Source organism: Lucilia sericata, unplaced genomic scaffold, assembly GCF_015586225.1.
Source record: "Lucilia sericata isolate MDLA Ls3-8-SP2 unplaced genomic scaffold, ASM1558622v1 Contig000004F_arrow, whole genome shotgun sequence".
NCBI classification, from domain to species: Eukaryota; Metazoa; Arthropoda; class Insecta; order Diptera; family Calliphoridae; genus Lucilia; species Lucilia sericata.
Genome location: NW_023994045.1, coordinates 164,629 through 183,931, shown reverse-complemented (window position 1 = coordinate 183,931; position 19,303 = coordinate 164,629). Strand labels below are relative to the sequence as shown.

Genomic DNA, 19,303 nt, shown 5'->3' with positions numbered 1-19,303 from the left:
AGTGGGAATAACATTTCGCAGCAAAAAACACGATAATTTAATATGTGAACGCTTGTGTTTAATTAAACTCATTGTGTTTTTCAAGAAACACGTTAAAACCATGAATGTGAGAACTTAGTATAAAATTCACCACTAACAAATATTATTGTTACATTAGTTTTATGGTTTGTTTCTTTTGTATGAAGCAGTTAAAATATGGCAAAACTTTAGGGTAAGAACACTATGTATCTGAGTCACCCCTTGATTTAAATTTACTTCCTAGTTAATTTAATTGCATTTATTATTCCCATCACGAATTAAAGTGTACGCTAGGCTATGTTGAAAAGTAATCGTAAATAATTATCTAAGTGAAAAGTGATAAAGAAGTGATTTGTTCTAATAATGGAATACGTAAATAAATTTAGAAGCACATTTTGGTCAACTGATATATGGTTACCGCCAAATACAACTTGGGAAGATATTGCCCCTGGTTCTCGTCCAGACATAAATCATGCTGATTACACAGATCTTATATGGCCTCTACCTTTGGCCCTTCTAGTCATGTTAACAAGATATTCACTTGAAAGGTAGGTATTTCTAATACATTTTTTTATATATATAAATAAATTGTAATAAATTTATAAATACACAATATCTAATATTACCGGTGTAATTTAGAGTAAATATTTGTGTATTAGAAAAGTTTTTCATCTAGGATTCATGTGCATCGACACACCCAATAATTAAAATGTATGACAAAATTTACTAGAACCAAACTAAAGTATGTGGTTAAATATGTATGTACATATGCATATATCATGAATGTGAGTAAATATATATACATATGTATGTACAATATCGCGCATTTGCACCTAAAGGGTCATAACTCAGAACACACAGTTTCGTGCTGAATAGCTTTAAGAGTTTGATATCATTTACAATTCTTCAGAAATGTTTTCAAAAATCATCGGTTTGGAAAAAATAAGTATGTATGAATGAATGTGTGTAGAAGAGATTTATATCATTCTTAATTGAGTTTAAGTCAATTTTATACTAATAAAATATACACAAAAATATATATATATATATATATATATATATATATATATATATATATATGTATGTATGTAAGTATGTACATACCTACCAACAAAAATCATGTTCTTGCCGAAAAAGATAAACCCCCATTCATAAATGCTTAATAAAGTTGTTGATGGTTTACTGTAGGCTTTCTTTATGGAAATTTAAGTAATAAAGTTAAAATAAACGACTATTATCTTTATGAATACTGGTTCCTCCAGTCATCTAAAAGAATTTTAAAGGACGGATAACATGTGGTACTTAGTTCAAAACCAGCGCATTTTGAGTTATGACCCTTTAGTTGCAAATGATCGATATAATGTAGGTATATATGTACATATGTACATACATATATGTATGTTTATACAGATATATTGTATATAACTATGTACATTGTATGTAGATATGGACATTGGAGTGTTTTAAATTTTAAAACATTTGAGTTAAGATAAATATCAACATACGTACATATATAAGATTATAAATATCATTATCTAAATTCATAACTGTTTCGTTACAATTATTATTTGTTAAATAACTAGTTAAAACTTTAATACCAATTGAAGTGACCAATACTTTTCTTTAACAATTTATTTAAGACATATTTGAAAATTTCTGACTAGTTTTAAACCTCATTTTTTGTGTTACTATGCAATATTGTTTTGGCCAAAATTGACATGGTATCACTATACAATACAAATTAATACATAATATAAAAAACATATTCACTATCATCTCTACAAAAACGGGGTTTATTTTATTCTAAGGTACGACTTCTCAATATGTTTGTCTTGGGTTTAATATGTGGTGAGAAAGGACAAAAATATCCCTTTTTAAGGATTTGTCCATTTTTTCTGAATGATTAAAATGTAGGATTTCGAATATTTGTTAAAAATTTAAATTTGTTCTATTAAAATGATATACATACGTACATAGGTCATAAACGCTCTAGTCTCTTTTAATACAAATTCCATAAAAAGTTATTTGTTATTACTCATTTTAAAACCTAGTAAACAAACAGTCGAAAGGCAATCGAATGTAACATTATCCTTACAGATTATTAAAAAACATGAAAAGAACATTTAGCCCCATTTTCTCAATGTCTGTTTTTTTACCGTAGCTAAATACATATTGCGTTAAAACTATTTTATATTTTTTTATATTTACATTTTTTTTTATTCCAATAACAAAGCCTATGAAAAATAGAAATTTATAATTATAATTTATAAATAACTGCAATTTCGCTTACGATCCTTTAAAGCGATCAAACATGTAAGATAAACTTTTGAATAGTTAAAATTTCTCACTAGGGAGTTGAAGAGTAATTTCCTATATGTGAGAGATGGACTATTTATTATACTTTGTTTTTTAAGAAGGTAAAGGCAGAGAAAATGCAAAATACTTGAATACTTTGTATATTAGAAACGAAATTGTTAAAAAAATCAGAAGAAGAGTAACTTTGATAACTTCAGAATTATTTAACCGCATAAATGAAATGCAAACGAAATAAATTGTAATATTGTGAGAAAATTGTGGGTTATAAAAACTGATATCATATTCAGTACCAGTATCTTAAAAGACATGACATTTACTAAAATTGACTTAAAAAGTTTTTACAAAACTTGATTTCATTGGTCTGTGTAATCATTAAAAGGCAATTTCATTTCATTTTTTTCATTTATTTATTTTCATAACATGTAATATAAGCCTAAGAGGCCAAAATAAAAATATTACATAGAAGTAACAATAATACCTGAATACTTAAAACTATGTATATTAATACAGTAAATAATAACATTACTATAATTCATTCAATAGCTAAAATTAAATTTACCAAATTGATCAAATTGGCTCCCCAGCCAGGAAAAAAAATTATATAAAAAGGTACAAAGGTCCAATTCAGTAGCAAAAGAGTATATGAGCCAATTTAGGTATTGATCAGTAAAATATCAGTGATTTGAAAAGAGCCTTAAAAGTTTCAGTCGAAAAGCATTATTTGAATGCGAAAATATTCTTAAATCAAAAGGTAAGTGATTCCACCAACGTGCAACCCTTATAAGAAACGATTTTTCAAAAAAATTCGAAGATATTCTCGGTATATAAAGCTGCGGGTTTCTTATAGATCGCAAAAATATAAAGGAACTATATAAAGGCAACGGTCTACGTACCTTAATTACTTTGTAAAACAAGACTAAATTTCGATACATAACAAGTTCATCAAAAGTGCAGCCAAGAAATCGAATAAAATATTGAGAAATATGGTCACGACGTCGAACATTATAAATAAAACGTACCACCATATTAATCATACGATTAACTTTTTTCAAATGCATAGAACATGTACCAGTAAAAACTTCAAAAGCGTAAAAAATATGTGACATTAACAAAGCCCATGATAATCGAATTCTAACTCGATATGGCAAGTACATATTCAAAGAATAAATCCGGCGAAAAATTCCAAAAAGTCTAGAACTTAACATATCAATATGATTAGAAAAGGAAAGTTTTGAATCCAAAATGACACCTAAGCATTTAAGTTGATCTACAAAATCAATACGTACACCACCTAAATACAAATTAATGTCAACAAAAAAACGATCAGTAGGACCAAACATAATGGCTTTGGTTTTGGAAGGATTTATAGTCAATGAGTTAAATGAGGTCCACTCAAGGACCCGTTCTAAGCCAAAGTTAATGTTATTCACCAAAACGTCTTCAAAATCCAAAGAGCATTTAAATAACAAAAAAACATCATCAGCTAATAAAAAAGTATCACAAATTGTAGAGTTAACAAAATAGGGTAGACTGTTTATATATAACATGAATAAAAGAGGTCCTAAAACAGATCCTTGAGGTACCCCTGAAGAAAGGAAACGCAAACTCGAACTAACCCCATTTAAAACTACAAACTGTGATCTGTTAGACAAATAAGAAAATATAAGCTTACAGGCAGAACCAGAAAAATTAAATTCATCCCTAAGCTTACATATCAAACTATAATGGCTTATAGAACCAAACGCCTTCGAAAGATCAAGAGAAATAAGAACACTGTAGTTGTTGTCATTAGCATTCTGCCTAATAGAATCAGTTAACGATAAAAGTAGGTCGTATTAAAACTCCTACGATAAGCATACTGTTTTTCATAAATAGCGTTAGATACTAAAGAAAGCATTTGATCTTTCATGATGTGTTCAACAACCTTCGATAAAACAGGAAGAATTGAGATAGGACGAAGATCACCAGGACCATGAACAACTCTAGACTTTGGAATAGGAACAACTCTAGCTATCTTCCAGTATGAGGGAAATTTAGAAGTAGTCAATATATTATTAATTAGAAAAAGTAAGTGTTCTGATATTAAAGGATAAATCAATTTGATAAATCGAATAGGTATATTATCAACCCCAACTGACCTCGAATTAACTTTTAGTAAGGCGTCACACAGTTCACTTTCATTAACACAGCGAAAAGAAAAGGAGTTAATCAAATCACCAAATTCAACGAAATCGTGAGAAGTAGTTGAATTTACAGATACAAAAAAATCATTTAATTGATTAGCATCTCCCTCATATGTGCTTAAATTATCACCAATACAACCAGACCCTCTTAAAACTCTCCATAAACCTGCTGAGTCCAACCCCTCAAATAATCTTGAAAAATGTTTCCTTTTAGCCTTTCGAATTACACTTTTAGCCCTATTGCGAAGTCGACAAAACTTTTTCCAATTCAAAACAGAACGATTAGATAAATACGCACGATAAGACAAATCACGAAGAGAAAGAGCAAGCCTAATATTACTGGAATTCATCCAATCAACATCATCATACCTAATTCTCTTTCTAACAATAGGAACACAAGAAAAGAGCAAATTAGTGAGATTAGATATAGAGGAACATTGGTAGTCGACATCGCCAGAAAAGAATTGTGAGAAATCAAAATTAGACAACCGCAAATGTAATTCATCCCAATTAATAAGGTTAAAGTCGTGATATTCATAATACTCATTAACACGTTCAGCCCTAATATAAAAAGAACAAAATAGTAATACATGATGAGAAATTGATGGGCATAGCATTTGATCAGAGAGATATACAGAAGAAATATCACTTACTAACCAAAAGTCAATTAATGAAGTGGAACCGTGCGCAATATCAAAGTGCGAGGGTCGAGAATTATGAACTAATGACAAATTACATCTATGGCATAGCGAACGCATGGCACAAGACTTTGCAATGTCAAACATATTACAGTTGAAGTCACCAACAACAATAATGTTTAAATAAGAAGAAAAGAGATTATGATGAAAACTTTCAAATGATCCAATATCCCCACGTGGTAAGTAAACCACACCAATAAGAAAAACACTATCATTAAAGCACAATTCAACAAATAAAGACTCACAAACGCCAACATCTGAGATTTTAAAAACTTGTTTGTACCTGATCTTACTAGATATATAGATCCCAATACCACCACCTCTTGTAGCTAAACGATCATTCCTGCAAAACCTAAATCCAGGAATCTCAACAGACTGACTAGAAATATCCGGCTTAAGCCAGTTTTCAGTAACCGCAAACACATCCAAAAAAGAATGATTTACAAACGATCTCAATTCATCAATTTTTGAGTAATTACTTGTAGGTTTAATGCTCTGGCAATTAAGATGAGCAATATTAAAATTTTGGTTATGATTATGCAATACATTTCTCATATAATCATTACTACTGAATGAAGGACCACTACTTAGGTCAAGAGCCATTTGATTCAAGTGAAAAAGTAAAAATGGGGAACCAACGACAATAGAATAAATTATAATAGCTATTAACAAAAAACATTATAATTACACAAAAAGAAAATTAAATTACTAATTGTATACAGCTAATCATTAGTTATATGTATATGAGATCAAAAAAATAGGTAAACTAGCAAAATAATAAAAAAAATTGAAGTTCAAGAAAAATAACTATACAAAATAATAAAAGTTATTTAAATTAAAAGGCTGTAGATATTTAAAATTAAAATTGTAAATAATAATTCTAAAATAGGAATGAAAAACAATTACATTTAAAATCGTGTACAGACTAATGCAAAAGTAGCAGTGTAGCATTTTTTATTTTGATTTAGCTGTAAAATTTTAATTTAGCATTTGGCATTTTATTTAGCATTTTTATAAAATATTTTTAGCATTTTTAGCTTTTTTTGCAATTTTAGTATATAAACAAAAAAGACAAATTTTTGCAAAAAAGATTTATATTGGAAATAGGTTTAGCCGGAAAAAATCAGAATTAAATGTCTACCCAAACACAAGCAACAAGAAATACGAGAAATGTAATAATTTACACTGTAATTCAAAATAATGCAAAAAGATTCATGAAGATAAATAACTTAAAATTACGCCAATACAAGTGAATACTTTAAAATGTTGTATTCTAAAATATTTTTCTGGAACCCAATGCTTTTTTAAATTCGAGGTGATAGAAATAATTCAAGAGATTTCATATATTTTTACAAATACGTTCAGTACACTATTTTACAAACTAATACTTTTTGTTTGCTCATGGAATGAAACATATAATTTTGGAAAAGGCTATGTATGACGGTTAATTAACAAATTTTATTTTTTCCTATACGAAATAAAGAGGTTTTAATTTTTATCATCCTTCAGAAGTTCTTGTTAATTTATTGAAAATAAGTATTGAAAAAAATCAATAATATATAATCAAGACTTTCTCATCCTACTTTCTGTTATTTTTATTTTTACCAAATTTTTAGTAATTTTGTTGTCATGTTTTTTTTTAATTAAAAAAAATACATAAATTTCGAAAATATTATTGACAATTTATTCCAGAATTACAAACTTACGGATTTGAATATATCTCTCAATTCATTTCATACATTCTCATATATATTTTTCCGAAAAAATCTTGGAAGTATGAGTTATAAACCTGACATCTATTCACCGAGATTTAAAGTTATTTCAACGGAATTTTCAATATTTTTGTGACATGAAAACCATTTTTAAAGTGTTTTGAGGAAGACAGATAAAATTGTTTATATAAAAAAAGTAAAACTAGAAATATTATGCTTTTCCTTCCGAAAACACATATAGGTTTTATATCATGAGCAACTAGTATAATTAATAGAGTTTTAATGTAATTTTTCCATTCATAAATATTTTAAAGTTAGAGACATTACATATTGCTAAATTTACAAAAATTTTGAAATAATTTTTAGCATTTCTGTTTATCTTAATACCACGGAACTTAATTTTTTACCCTACTCCACTATACTACGTTTGAGTATACTAATCGGTTAAGAATCATTTTCCGAATCGATTAAGCCATGTAAGTCTGACCGTCTGGTAGAGGTTGAAATTTTCAAAACAAGGTTCAATTCAACATAAATGCTTTATTACGAAAAATAAATTAAATTTTATACTCATATGGTCAACCACGGCAGAATATACTTTCTTACTTGTTATAAATTACAATGAATTTCAGTTACAAATTAATATGAATTGTTCATAAAAACACTTAAAAAATTTTAGCATTTTTTTTGTCATTTTAAAATCAATTTAGCATTTTTTCTAGCATTATTTTGGATGGGATTTAGCCGCAACATTTTTTGAGACCTGGTCACACTGAAAAGTAGGATATAAAGGAAGTAATTATTCTTCCGCATACTTCACGCTAAAACAGCCTTTTAATTTAAATTACATTTTGATTCGAATCAAAAAAGGTTTAAAAAATAGTTAACATAGATAATTAGGTTTGATAGCAAAAAATAAAATTACTAACAAATATTTAAAAACGATGTAGTAAAGAATCACATTCAACAGCGTTATGAATCACCACACTTCCATCAGACATAGTATGTTTGACCAGCAATTTGTCACCATTTAAGATACGATACTTGTTTATGACTTTCTTTTGTAATAGTTTTCTGCAAATTGCATTTAATTTTCCAGCAGCAGGTCCATAATGATCATTTAAATAAATCCTTAGATCAATATTACCCTCAACAACATCAGAACCTTTTAAGGAACGAGTTTTAAAATAAGCACTCATAATGTTGTCACGAAGAAAAACGTTATTAAATTTAACAAGCACAGATTTCCGCTGATGTATATAACAAACGTGATTGATGTCATTTTTTGATATGGATATATTGTAATAGGAACCAATCTTTATTATCGGATCAAAAAGGTTTTCAATTCCATTAGGAAGACCACTAATGATGATATCGGCTCGATTTAAACGCCTATGTAATACATAATTCTCATTTTCCAAAGCCATAATTTTAGTTGAGGTGGACTTGTCAATATTTGCAATTAATTTATTACATTCAAGTATCTCAGACTTCATCTCCCTAAAACATGAGGCCATTTCAGACCTGAAGCTGGCAATAGTGTCAGCCAGAGTTTGTTTTATGGAGGACTGTTCGCCGTCAACCTTCATAATAAAATTATCAATTTTTGTGTTAAGATTACTCAAATCAGATCTGGCAGATATATGGTCATTCTCAACTTTGTTAATAATAAATAATATAAAATTATCAATAACACTTTTTAGAGCACATATTTCACTTTTCACTGAGCCATCAGTTTCGGGTGTTCGAGGCTGATTATTGCAGTTAGCGCATGTATATTTATTGCCTTTTAAACCTGCCAAGTGCTTTTCATTAGTGCCTGAGCATTTGACATGTAGCCATAATTTACAGGAGCAGCACTGAATACTTGGTTGAGTTTTACAAATATTATCTGAGCAGACAACACATTTAAAAATTCTAGTCGAAGGCATAATTCCCAGAAAAAAATTTGGCAGATGAAATAAAACTCGACAGCAAGCAACACTCTTATAGAAGCTCCAAATATTATGTGAAAAAGCATAAAACTCACTTTAACTTTCAAAGAGCTAGTTCCAGAGGATAATTAATCAAATCAAATTAATCAAATCAATTTTTAATCTAATTGAAAGATCAAATTAAGTACAAAAAATAAAAATGATCAGCTGTATAAAACTGCACGTTCACTCAGGCATAGCGTTGCCAGACGCTTCAATAATAATAAATAATAATAATAAAATATTATAATATTAATAAAACTTATCAAAAACGATCAGAATGGTTTGAGTTGGTTTAATACTTATTACTACTCACCACTAGGTTATTTGGAGCATGAAGTAGCATGCATTAATAGTAAATTGTTAAATTTTATATTTTCAAAATTGCAGGGGCCCGGTTAATTTTTTAAAAGACCCAAATAAACTTAACTTGTTTAATAAAACTTAAAATCGTTACGGGCTCAGGTATATTTAAATACATATTTTTACTATTTTTTGTTGTAGATTTTGGATTTCACCCATTGGCAAATCACTTGGAATTAGGAGCACACGATCAAAGAAGGCACCAAATATTCCATTATTAGAAAAGGCGTATGAAAAATCGATTCGTCTGGATCATAAAAAGGTGAATATGTAGTTCCTTTCTTAAACTATGTATGTATTTATATATGCAACAGATTTCTAGGGAACTGAAGAACGAATGTAGAATATATGTATAAAATATCGCGTTCAGTGGCTGTTTCCTTTATCATTTATGAAAAATTTTTAAACAGAAGATTATCGCAGCAAAATGATTTCGTATATAAATTTTCTAAATATAATTGAGCCAATGATATATAATTCTTCAATTCAATCTTAACAATTTGGTGAAAATCAATTAAAAAGCAACTAGCCCTGAACTATTGCAAAGAAAGAACTAGTTCCGAGCTCAATAAATTCAATCAAAAATCATTGATTAAAAAAAACAGAAGATTTCCGAAGGTGCCAATTTCGACCTCAGCTCGTTCTAGAACTATGTACATGTAAAAATGTATATGAATTTTTTAAAAACCTTTTATTTATTTCTTTCTGTTATTCTTAAAAACTTGTATGTATTTAATTTTTAGGTAGTTTCCTTGTCAAAACAATTGGATTTAACAGAACGTCAAATTGAACGGTGGTGGAGATTGAGAAGAGCCCAAGATAAACCTTCAACATTAACAAAATTCTGTGAAAATACATGGAGATGTATATATTACACATATAGCTTTATATTTGGTGTTATCGTGTTGTGGGACAAGCCTTGGTTCTGGGATGTTAAAAGTTGTTGGTATGGATATCCACATCAGGTAAGCAAGAAAATTTCATTGCAGTATTTATTTTATTATTTATCTGAAAATTAACTAAAGTTAGTCAGAATTTAATACACCCCCATCTAAAATGCAAAAGGGTGTAACAACAAATTAGTTATTTCCAAGTTTATTGATGTTGACATATAATATATGGGCCCAGAATTTCCGGAATAAGTGGGGGTCTTACAGGGTTTTATTCAAATGAGTGTAAATTTTCACTTATTAGTTTTAGTAATAATTGTCCAAAGGAGTTGAGATGGTATTTCTTCATTGTTTCAAAATTTGAATTTGACGATGTTTAAAATGCTAGCAGCATTAAATATTAAAATCCTGTTTTTCCTTATAAAATTTTATTAATAAAATGTCATTGGTAATAAGGCGTTTTGTTGTGTATTTGGATTGCTAGTGTCCAAATTTATATTTAAAAAATTTTAAATCGACTGTATAAGTCTGTTAACACTTACGTACCTAACATATTTTCTGAATATAAAATAATAATGTCAATCATTTTTAGCATTATATAGAAATCGATTAACTTTTCATAATTTGATAATATAGAAAAAATTATAAAAAATATTTATTAGTATTCTTTTGTTTATTAGATAACCTAATGTCATAAACAATCAACCGAAAATAATAATTTTTTCTTAAACAAAGCTTTACATATTTTGTCATTATATTATTGGTTGAACGCACTGACCATTTTCGATCAATATTTGCAAGGAATAGATTAGATCCTATTACCGATGCAGAAACTTTTTCCAGATATTCTATATTGTTGATACAATTATTAAGATTTATAGAATAATTTAGAAGATTCGTGGTTTATGCTGTTGTTGTTGTAACAGCTTAAACTATACAATTTTTAATCCGGGGGTTCTGTATTAAGGTCCAAGCCAAGAAATTGGGCTACTTCAATAGGGTTAGTCCATGAATCCATTGGGCTAAGTGAAGTAGGGTGGGCTGGACAGTTGAATATGTGGTGGGTATCATGGGGACCCTGTTCACAAGCTGGGCATATATTGGGGACGGCATGGTCTATGCGGGACCAGTAGGCGTTGAGCCTGTTGCTCCATCCCGATCTCAGTTGTATATAGAGTTTCTTCTCTATTTCTGCAATGGGCGGTGGGCGACCTCCAAGAACGACATTCATGCGGTAACCTGAAACCGCGGTATTGATGGCGTCTCTATGAATGTCGTTCAAAGCTGTTGTATACGAATTCCGATCTAAGGGATCCTGAACATAACTTCGTATACACGAAGGTCCTTCCTGACATGCCTCGGGGGAGCATCCAACTGTGTGATGTTAAAGTTGGGATGACTCCTCCGGTGACATCCCAGGAGGAATTGTTTAATTTTCTATCCATATTGAATACGCGTTTTTACGAAAGCTATTATATATTTGAAATTTTGCGAAAGTTTCCAGATATTAACTATATGTAATTAAGGGCAAACATTCAATTGTACTTGAGTTTATTTTTATTTTTTATATAATAATGATTACAATGTTAATTAATATTAATGGCGATAAAAAAATTATTTAATTCATTATTTGCAGTCGGTTTCCAGTGATATTTGGTGGTACTATATGATATCAATGGCTTTTTACTGGTCACTTACTGTTACTCAATTTGTTGATGTAAAGAGGAAAGATTTTTGGCAAATGTTTATTCACCATATGGTTACTCTTCTTCTTATGTCATTAAGTTGGATTTGTAACTTACATCGCGTTGGATCTTTAGTGTTAGTGATCCATGATTGTGCTGATATTTTCTTGGAAGTAAGTATTTTTTCATGTATTACAACAATAACATTTATTCAAGAAAAAACGTATCTATATTTTTTCTCCGATATACTTTCATATACAAATTAAAGGGAAAAATTTCCATTTCTAGTAAATTTTCTACTCTACTAGCAAATTTTCTACTTCGTTTATAGGAGTGTCATATTAGTCTTTAAAATTTAGGAGACTCTAACTGTTACGAATACGAATGTTGGTACATATTTATTTCATATGGGCGGAGTCACACTTAATACGGCAAGCCCGCCCACATATTAATTTTAATTGTTTTTAATTAATAATTATTAATTAATAAAATTTATTTAATAATTTTATCTAATTTTGTCCACAATATGCTTTCCATAATAGTTAATAATAATGATAAATTAATACATTTGTTAAAGAATAATGTTATGAAAAATTAATGTTATCTAAACCTCCGCTTATAATATAACCGTTAAATAATCTGCCGGTTAAAATAAATTTTTTATGAAACTGTCAATTTATCGTTACGTTAAAAAATAACCAGACATTAAGAAAATGGGGGTAAAGTGTAGAATTTAATGCCATTATTTTTGCACTAAATAGTGTTTTTGAGCTGACCGATTTCAAATTCGTTTTTCTGTTCTAATTTTTAACTTTTTGGTAATTTGTTGTTGTGTATAAATATTTAGAATCATTGTTATTTATATGTACTTAACTTTTAACTAGGTATAGGTCTAGCTACCTTATACCTTCTTAAAGATGTACTAAATATTTATATAAACTTAAAAAATCATAACTTATATTCTTAAATATTTAATTTTTTCATTCATAGGCAGCGAAATTGACAAAATACGCAAACTATCAAAAATTATGTGATATAATTTTTGGAATATTTACCGTCATATGGATTATTACCAGACTTGGTTTTTACCCGCGTATAATATACAGGTAAATTTTTATGTTAATAGAAACAATTGTGATAACAGACCAATTCCAGTGTCATACTTTCGAAAAAAATCAGAAAAAAAGTAGAAATCTGTGGCCGCTTATGGCCTATAGGCTAGGTTATTGAACATTGTTAAATAAAATAAAATAAAATAAAATAAAAATAACACTGTGATACAAAAGTGAAGAAAAATAAAATGCAGGCGTTCTCATATACCAATTCTATTTCGCTATTGTCCATAGAGTACGAATATATTTTTAGTTTTCCCCTATCACTTCGTTAACTTACTTTTTAAGAGCAAAAGATGCGAAAAAGAGCCATTTTTTAAGTTTTAAATTTGAAAAATCATAAGTTTAGTAGTTTTCATCCGATTTTCAAATCCGATATTTTTTTTAATGATACAAGTGTTGCCTTTTAATCCAAAAAAAGAAATCCAAAATTTATGGTCAAATGTCTGAGTTACGATCGTTTAAGTAGAAAAACTCACACTTTTTAAAAAAAAAATCATTTTCGTCATGCTCTACTTTGGCCATGAGGCGGTGAGTTCATCTTTTATTAATTTCCTGAAGAATCACATAAAGGAAGGTTTCTAAAACTTGTTATTTCATAAAAATCTATGAAAAACTGGATGATTTATGCCAATTTTTCTAATAGCATGTTCCTCAAATTTTTGGTTTTCTCCATACAAATTAATTTTTGTATAAAAATGTTTATAAACATTTTTTAAACTTGTTACAAAGAAAACCAGAAACATGAACGTTTTTGTATGGAAGAAATATGCAATATTTTTATAAAACTTAGCACAACTCATAACCTTTTTCATCAATTATTATAAATTGACCATCATTGGAAACCCAACTTAATGTGCCTTTTTTCAAATGTAATAAAAGCTAAAGTTACTGCTTCATGGCCAACGTAGAGCAGTATGAAAATTAAAAATTGTGAAAAAAGTGTGAGTTTTTTTTACTTAAATGGCCGTAACCAAGACATTAATCATAAATTTTGGATTTATTTTTTTGGGTTGAAAGACAACACTTGTATCTTTAAAACAAAATATCCAATTTGAAAATCGGTTGCAAACTACCAAACATATATTTTTTTAAAGTTCAAACTTCAAAAATAGCTCTTTTTCACATCTTTTGCTCTTAAAAAGGAACTAAACGAAGTGATCGGGAAAAATTAAAAATATATTCCTACTCTATGGACTATAACGAAATGGAATTGGTATATGAGAACCCCTGCATTTTTTTTGCTGTATCACTGTGTAATTTTCGGAAAAAGTTATGTCGAAGTTAAACGGTTTATGAGATATTTTAAATTTCTAAGAGCTAATTGTTTGTTTAATTATTAGCGATTAAATTTTAACTTTAGGCGAAAACATAAATACATTTTTTTTGAAAATAAATATTAAAATTTAAAGGGCGTAACTACAACTGTTTTCGGCTTTCGAATTCTCAAAACTAAATGTAAAAATGATCACTTTGACATTTCTTTGGTGTTCTCGTTTTCACTTTCGAACAAAAACAAAATTAATCTTTTCATATAAAAATAGTCAGGTGAAAGTAAAATTAATTTACTTATTTATTGCTAAAATTTAGGAATTTTTCTAATATTTTTAAAAATGTTTGTTTATTTTTACGTGGAATATAATTACAATAATTCTAACTGACAAAGTTTACTTCGACATTTACTGAATTTGTTTTAAAACTAGTGAAAACGGGAACAATTACTTTTTTCCATAAATTTCAAAACTTTATAAAATCTATTTTATTTTGTTTGGTTTGGTTTACATTACTTTGATACATTTTTAAACATACGTACATATGTACATTAGACCGACTCACTCTGTATGGAAAGCAAAAACGTGTTTTTGTTACCCCTCACATAATTTACCTTGCTTTGTTTTATAATGGTTCCCAAAATATTTTAAGTCTAGCAACGGCCGTTCGTGAGCTGGACCAAATTTAAAAATTGTATTTTTTTTTTAATTTTTTGTTTTGAAACAATATATTCAATATGGGGTACCGTTTGAGAGGGATTTAAAGCCGCGTCCAATGATGTATTAATCATAAAAAACCGCCTGCTCATAATTGTCATTTTCCAAAAAATCTAAAATTGTTAGGTTTCTCATTAATATAAATAAAATAAAAATAGACGTGGCTTCGAAAAACCTTTCAAATGATACGACATATTGTATATTTTGTTTAAAAAAAAAACTGTAAAATTAAAAAAAAAAAAAAAATAACTAAAAAGGGACTTTTTTGTAACCGGTCCTGCTCACGGTCCAGCTATCGATGGCCAAAGACTAAAAATATTTTGGGAACCATCATAAAACAAAACAAAGATTTTTTGAACTTGAAAAATCGTGTCCCCCATAAGATATTTTCTTGAAAACTGTCCAGCTCACGAACGGACAACACTAAACCCAAAATACTTTGGGTAACATCATATTACATAACTGCGAATATTTTGACGGGGGTAACTCAAGCACCATTTTTTGTGAGTCGGTCTAATGTACATAAATATGTATTTCAATTTCTTTATTCCAATAACCTAGCCTATATAGGTTATAAATTTCTACTAATGTATTTGAACATCTAATATATAATTCACACATTTGTTTGTATTTTTCACTTTCAGTACATCTGTGGAAGCGCCTAGCATTCTTCCCATGTTCCCAGCTTATTATATATTTAACAGTTTGCTTATTATGTTATTAATACTACACATTGTTTGGACATATATGATACTCAAAATTGTGGTTGACTCACTTCAAAAGGGATTGGTAAGTATATTAAATAATTCACCTCTAAATTTATCGGATACAAAATTAGATATAACCATCTGTTTGTAATATGTAATAATAAATTTTGTTTTTGTAAACAGTTAATTGTTGTAAGTAAACAGGCGTTTAAACATAGATATTTTTTGAACTTACCCTTTCAATATCTATTGGGAAATATATCATATAGAAAACTTTCAATAATAATAAAACATAAAAATAAGCATAAAAAATAGCGTAAAATTTATTATCATAAAGTAGAGTAAATACATACAAGGAATTGGAAATTGCAATTTGAAGTTTGTCTCTGAAGCAATTTTTGAAAGACTCAAAACCTACTTATTTTATTTTTCATTTGTCGAAAACAGAGACAGTAATTGTTATTATTTTTATTTAAAAAAAATTAAATTTAAAAATTTTATTTGGTTTGTATTTCATTTCTCAGAAAATACAAATTGCTTTTGATTTGTATTTTTTATATTTTCCGTAAAAATTACTGAGAACTTTTTCAAATAAAAATCAATAATAAAAAACACAAATAATTTTTAAACCATTTAAAATTAGACGATGATTTTTATTTTTTTAAATTAATTATAAAACTCATTAAGCTATATTTACCTTTAAAACACATCAAAAATGATCGGGTTTAAACAGAGATTAATAGAAAATTGGTAAAATTTCTTTACCATTGATATCATCGACCAAATTTGCTGAAATTGTGCAGAAATTAGATTGGAAAATTAAAATTCTTTAGGTGATTTTTATTCTTTGGTTTGAAAAATAAAAATCATTGATTGATTTCTATTTTTTGTGTGAATAAATAAAAATTACTGATTGAGTATTATTAAAAACAACATAAATAATTTTTTATTGAAACAAATAGAATAAAAATCAGAAATATTTTTTATTATAAAAATCAAGAAAAAAAAGTTTATTGAAGAAATCGATTAAAAAAGGTCTGGGAAATATTTTGGTACATTCAAAACACTTCTAGGACGATTCTTTCATACTGATTTTTTTAAGCAAAAATTTCATTGATAATAATTATTTTCTGTCTCTGGTCGAAACTTAATTGAACACAGAAAAAATTTAAAAATTGTATCAGAGTATCTTCTCTTTTACAAAAAAAAAATATATATATAAAAAAATAAGTTAAAAATTTTATTTAAATTTTGTTTTCACAGTTTTTGGGCTTTCAGTTTCTATTTAAGTTTTTATTTGGATGGCCATTATGGTTTGAGTTATCTTTCAAGTTTAACAATGCAAACTTCAAAGTGCAATATCTCAATGTCACTAGATCCTAATACCCAAAATTAAGTTTACGTGTATCTGCGTTTTTCTGATACCAATAATTTGGCTTAATGGATTAACTTGCGAAATGCAAAACGCAAAATTTAATTTTAAATTTAAACGGCTTTAGATTTTTTGTCAAAATTTCAATGTTTTGTGAAAGATGCGTTTGGAATTCCTATCGAGTTTAAAATAATTCCTTCATAAGATATTTCTAGTTATCCTAAAATTTTGGGATAGATTTCCTGATGGGCTTGCTTAAGCAACCGGCGAAATGCGCATAGGAACTAGCTTCCTCACCATCAATACATTTCATTGAATTTATTTAAAAATTGGGCACGTTAAAAAACTAACTTATTTTAAAAAATACCCGTAATCAATTCTTAAACTAAAATTTTTTTGTTCACAGAAATATGTATTAGTCCGCTAAAATAATATTGATAAACATTTTTTTCTTTCAGATGTCAGGAGATATAAGATCCAGTGATAGTGAAGATGTATCTGAGAGTTCTGAAATTCATGCATTAAATAACGGCAACTTAACTGGCAGTCAAACGAATAATGATGTTAAAAAAATGGATATCACTACCAAAAAAAAATAAATATTTTGTTAAATTAGTACCAAATCAGTTCATTGTTTTTAATAGTTATACAAGTATTATAATTTAAAATACTTTTACATTTCAATTATAAAAATGTACGTTTATTTTGTAATAAATTTAATTTAAATATATATCTTATATGTAATGACACAGTTAGTATATAGCTACGTTCTATTACTTCATTCATTCGAAAGTAAAATTTCGTTTTACAAAATACCAAAACGTGTGGAACTGTTACATATTTTAAATAAAAAAAGTCGAACTGAATTATTTAAAAGTTGAAACTGTAATTTACGAAAACATTGAAATAAATATTTCATAGTAAGACCGACAATTGCAGAGTAGATACATACATTTTAATCTTGTAACGGGTGACTTTTAGGTAAAAATTAAATATTAAAACAAATTAAACAAAAAGAGTGTTATATTCGGCTGTGCCGAATCTCATATTCCCACCATCAAACCGTATGCCGTAAAAGGAATGATAAATATCAGGGCGATATTTTTTTATATGGCTTAAGTCAATTATGGACGGTGCTCTTTTGAACTAACAAAATATTAATTTTTAAAAACAAAATATTTTTTCCAATATTTAAGCCTTTGGTGTATGATTAATTTTTGAGGTGGACCTTATATGCGTCAATTATGAACCGATACCCATAAAATTTTGTACATAGATTTCGTTCGTATAAAAGTTTCTTATGTCGAATTTCATAACTCGTATTTTTAAGCCAGCAGTGATCGTCACTAAATTTGGTTGAGAGATTTTGGCTCGCATAAAATTTATGGGTGTCGAATTTCATCGCTTTACTCGTATTTGTAAGCCAGTTTTAAGCTTTAAAGTAATTTTCTGAAGGGGACCTTCTATGGGGGGTAGGGTCAATAATGGACCGATTATTGACTCATTAGGAAATACTTATGTAAGATTTCATCGTTATATTCGTATTTTTAAACCAGTAATGTGTGGTGTAGTGGTTGTGTATGTTTGGTATGGCAAAACATGCTCGCTGGTATGCTCGCGTTTGCCGGACTAGAAGCTCGCCGGATGGGGGTGGTTCTTGCTGCCACTCATCATACCAGCTAAAAAAATAAACAAAATAAAAGGATATCGGGGCACCGAGTAGGGTATTGTCCAGTCTCCCTGGGGAAAACGTACCTATGGACAAAATGTCTGGCAGATGTTGTGCCAGGTTAAACCCTCCCACTCGGGATTGGATAATTCCGCCATGACATCCGAGGCTTTAGATGCCCCAAACTTTACCCTGCAAACTTTCCTTTACCTACTTTTTATATTTCAGTTTTATGTTTTAGTTTTTAAATTTTCAATTTTAGATTTTAATTTTTTTAAAGTTTAGGTTTTAGATTCGAGATTTAAGTTTTAGCTTTTAGATTTTACGATTCAACTTATAGGTTTTGATTTCAAGATTATAGAATTTACTTTAGTGTTTAGATTTAACTATATACTTTAAGATTTAGGTTTATGTTTCAAAAGTTAATAATTTGGCAATTTTCTATTTCGCTTGGGGATAAACGGGATCTAGAATTTTTTTCTGTGGCAACTAACTGGTTACGGGAGGCAATTATACCGATGGAAGATTTCTTTTGGGAGATGGGGCTTTCCTGTTCGTCCGTATCGTGTCCGGATGTATAGGTATTCGAGTACGTTTCAAATTGAGTTTTTTTCTTG

General features: G+C 28.5%; 1 protein-coding gene across 1 annotated transcript; it reads left to right on the top strand.

The window, feature by feature from the left end:
• Window positions 1-215: 215 nt before the first annotated feature.
• On the top strand, window positions 216-17,775 carry LOC119600467 (ceramide synthase 6). Its single transcript, XM_037950708.1, has 7 exons — window positions 216-566; window positions 9,405-9,525; window positions 10,007-10,228; window positions 11,790-12,011; window positions 12,829-12,944; window positions 15,583-15,727; window positions 17,476-17,775. The coding sequence occupies exons 1-7, from the start codon at window positions 382-384 to the stop codon at window positions 17,614-17,616; spliced, it is 1,152 nt and encodes a 383-aa protein (XP_037806636.1). The 5' UTR covers window positions 216-381; the 3' UTR covers window positions 17,617-17,775.
• Window positions 17,776-19,303: the final 1,528 nt, after the last annotated feature.

Coding starts and splice junctions, on each gene's coding strand:
- LOC119600467 (XM_037950708.1), top strand. CDS start 382: ATGGAATACGTAAATAAATTTAGAAGCACATTTTGGTCAACTGATATA. Junction 12,012..12,828: donor GTGCTGATATTTTCTTGGAA/GTAAGTATTTTT, acceptor TTTCATTCATAG/GCAGCGAAATTGACAAAATA. Junction 12,945..15,582: donor TACCCGCGTATAATATACAG/GTAAATTTTTAT, acceptor TTTCACTTTCAG/TACATCTGTGGAAGCGCCTA.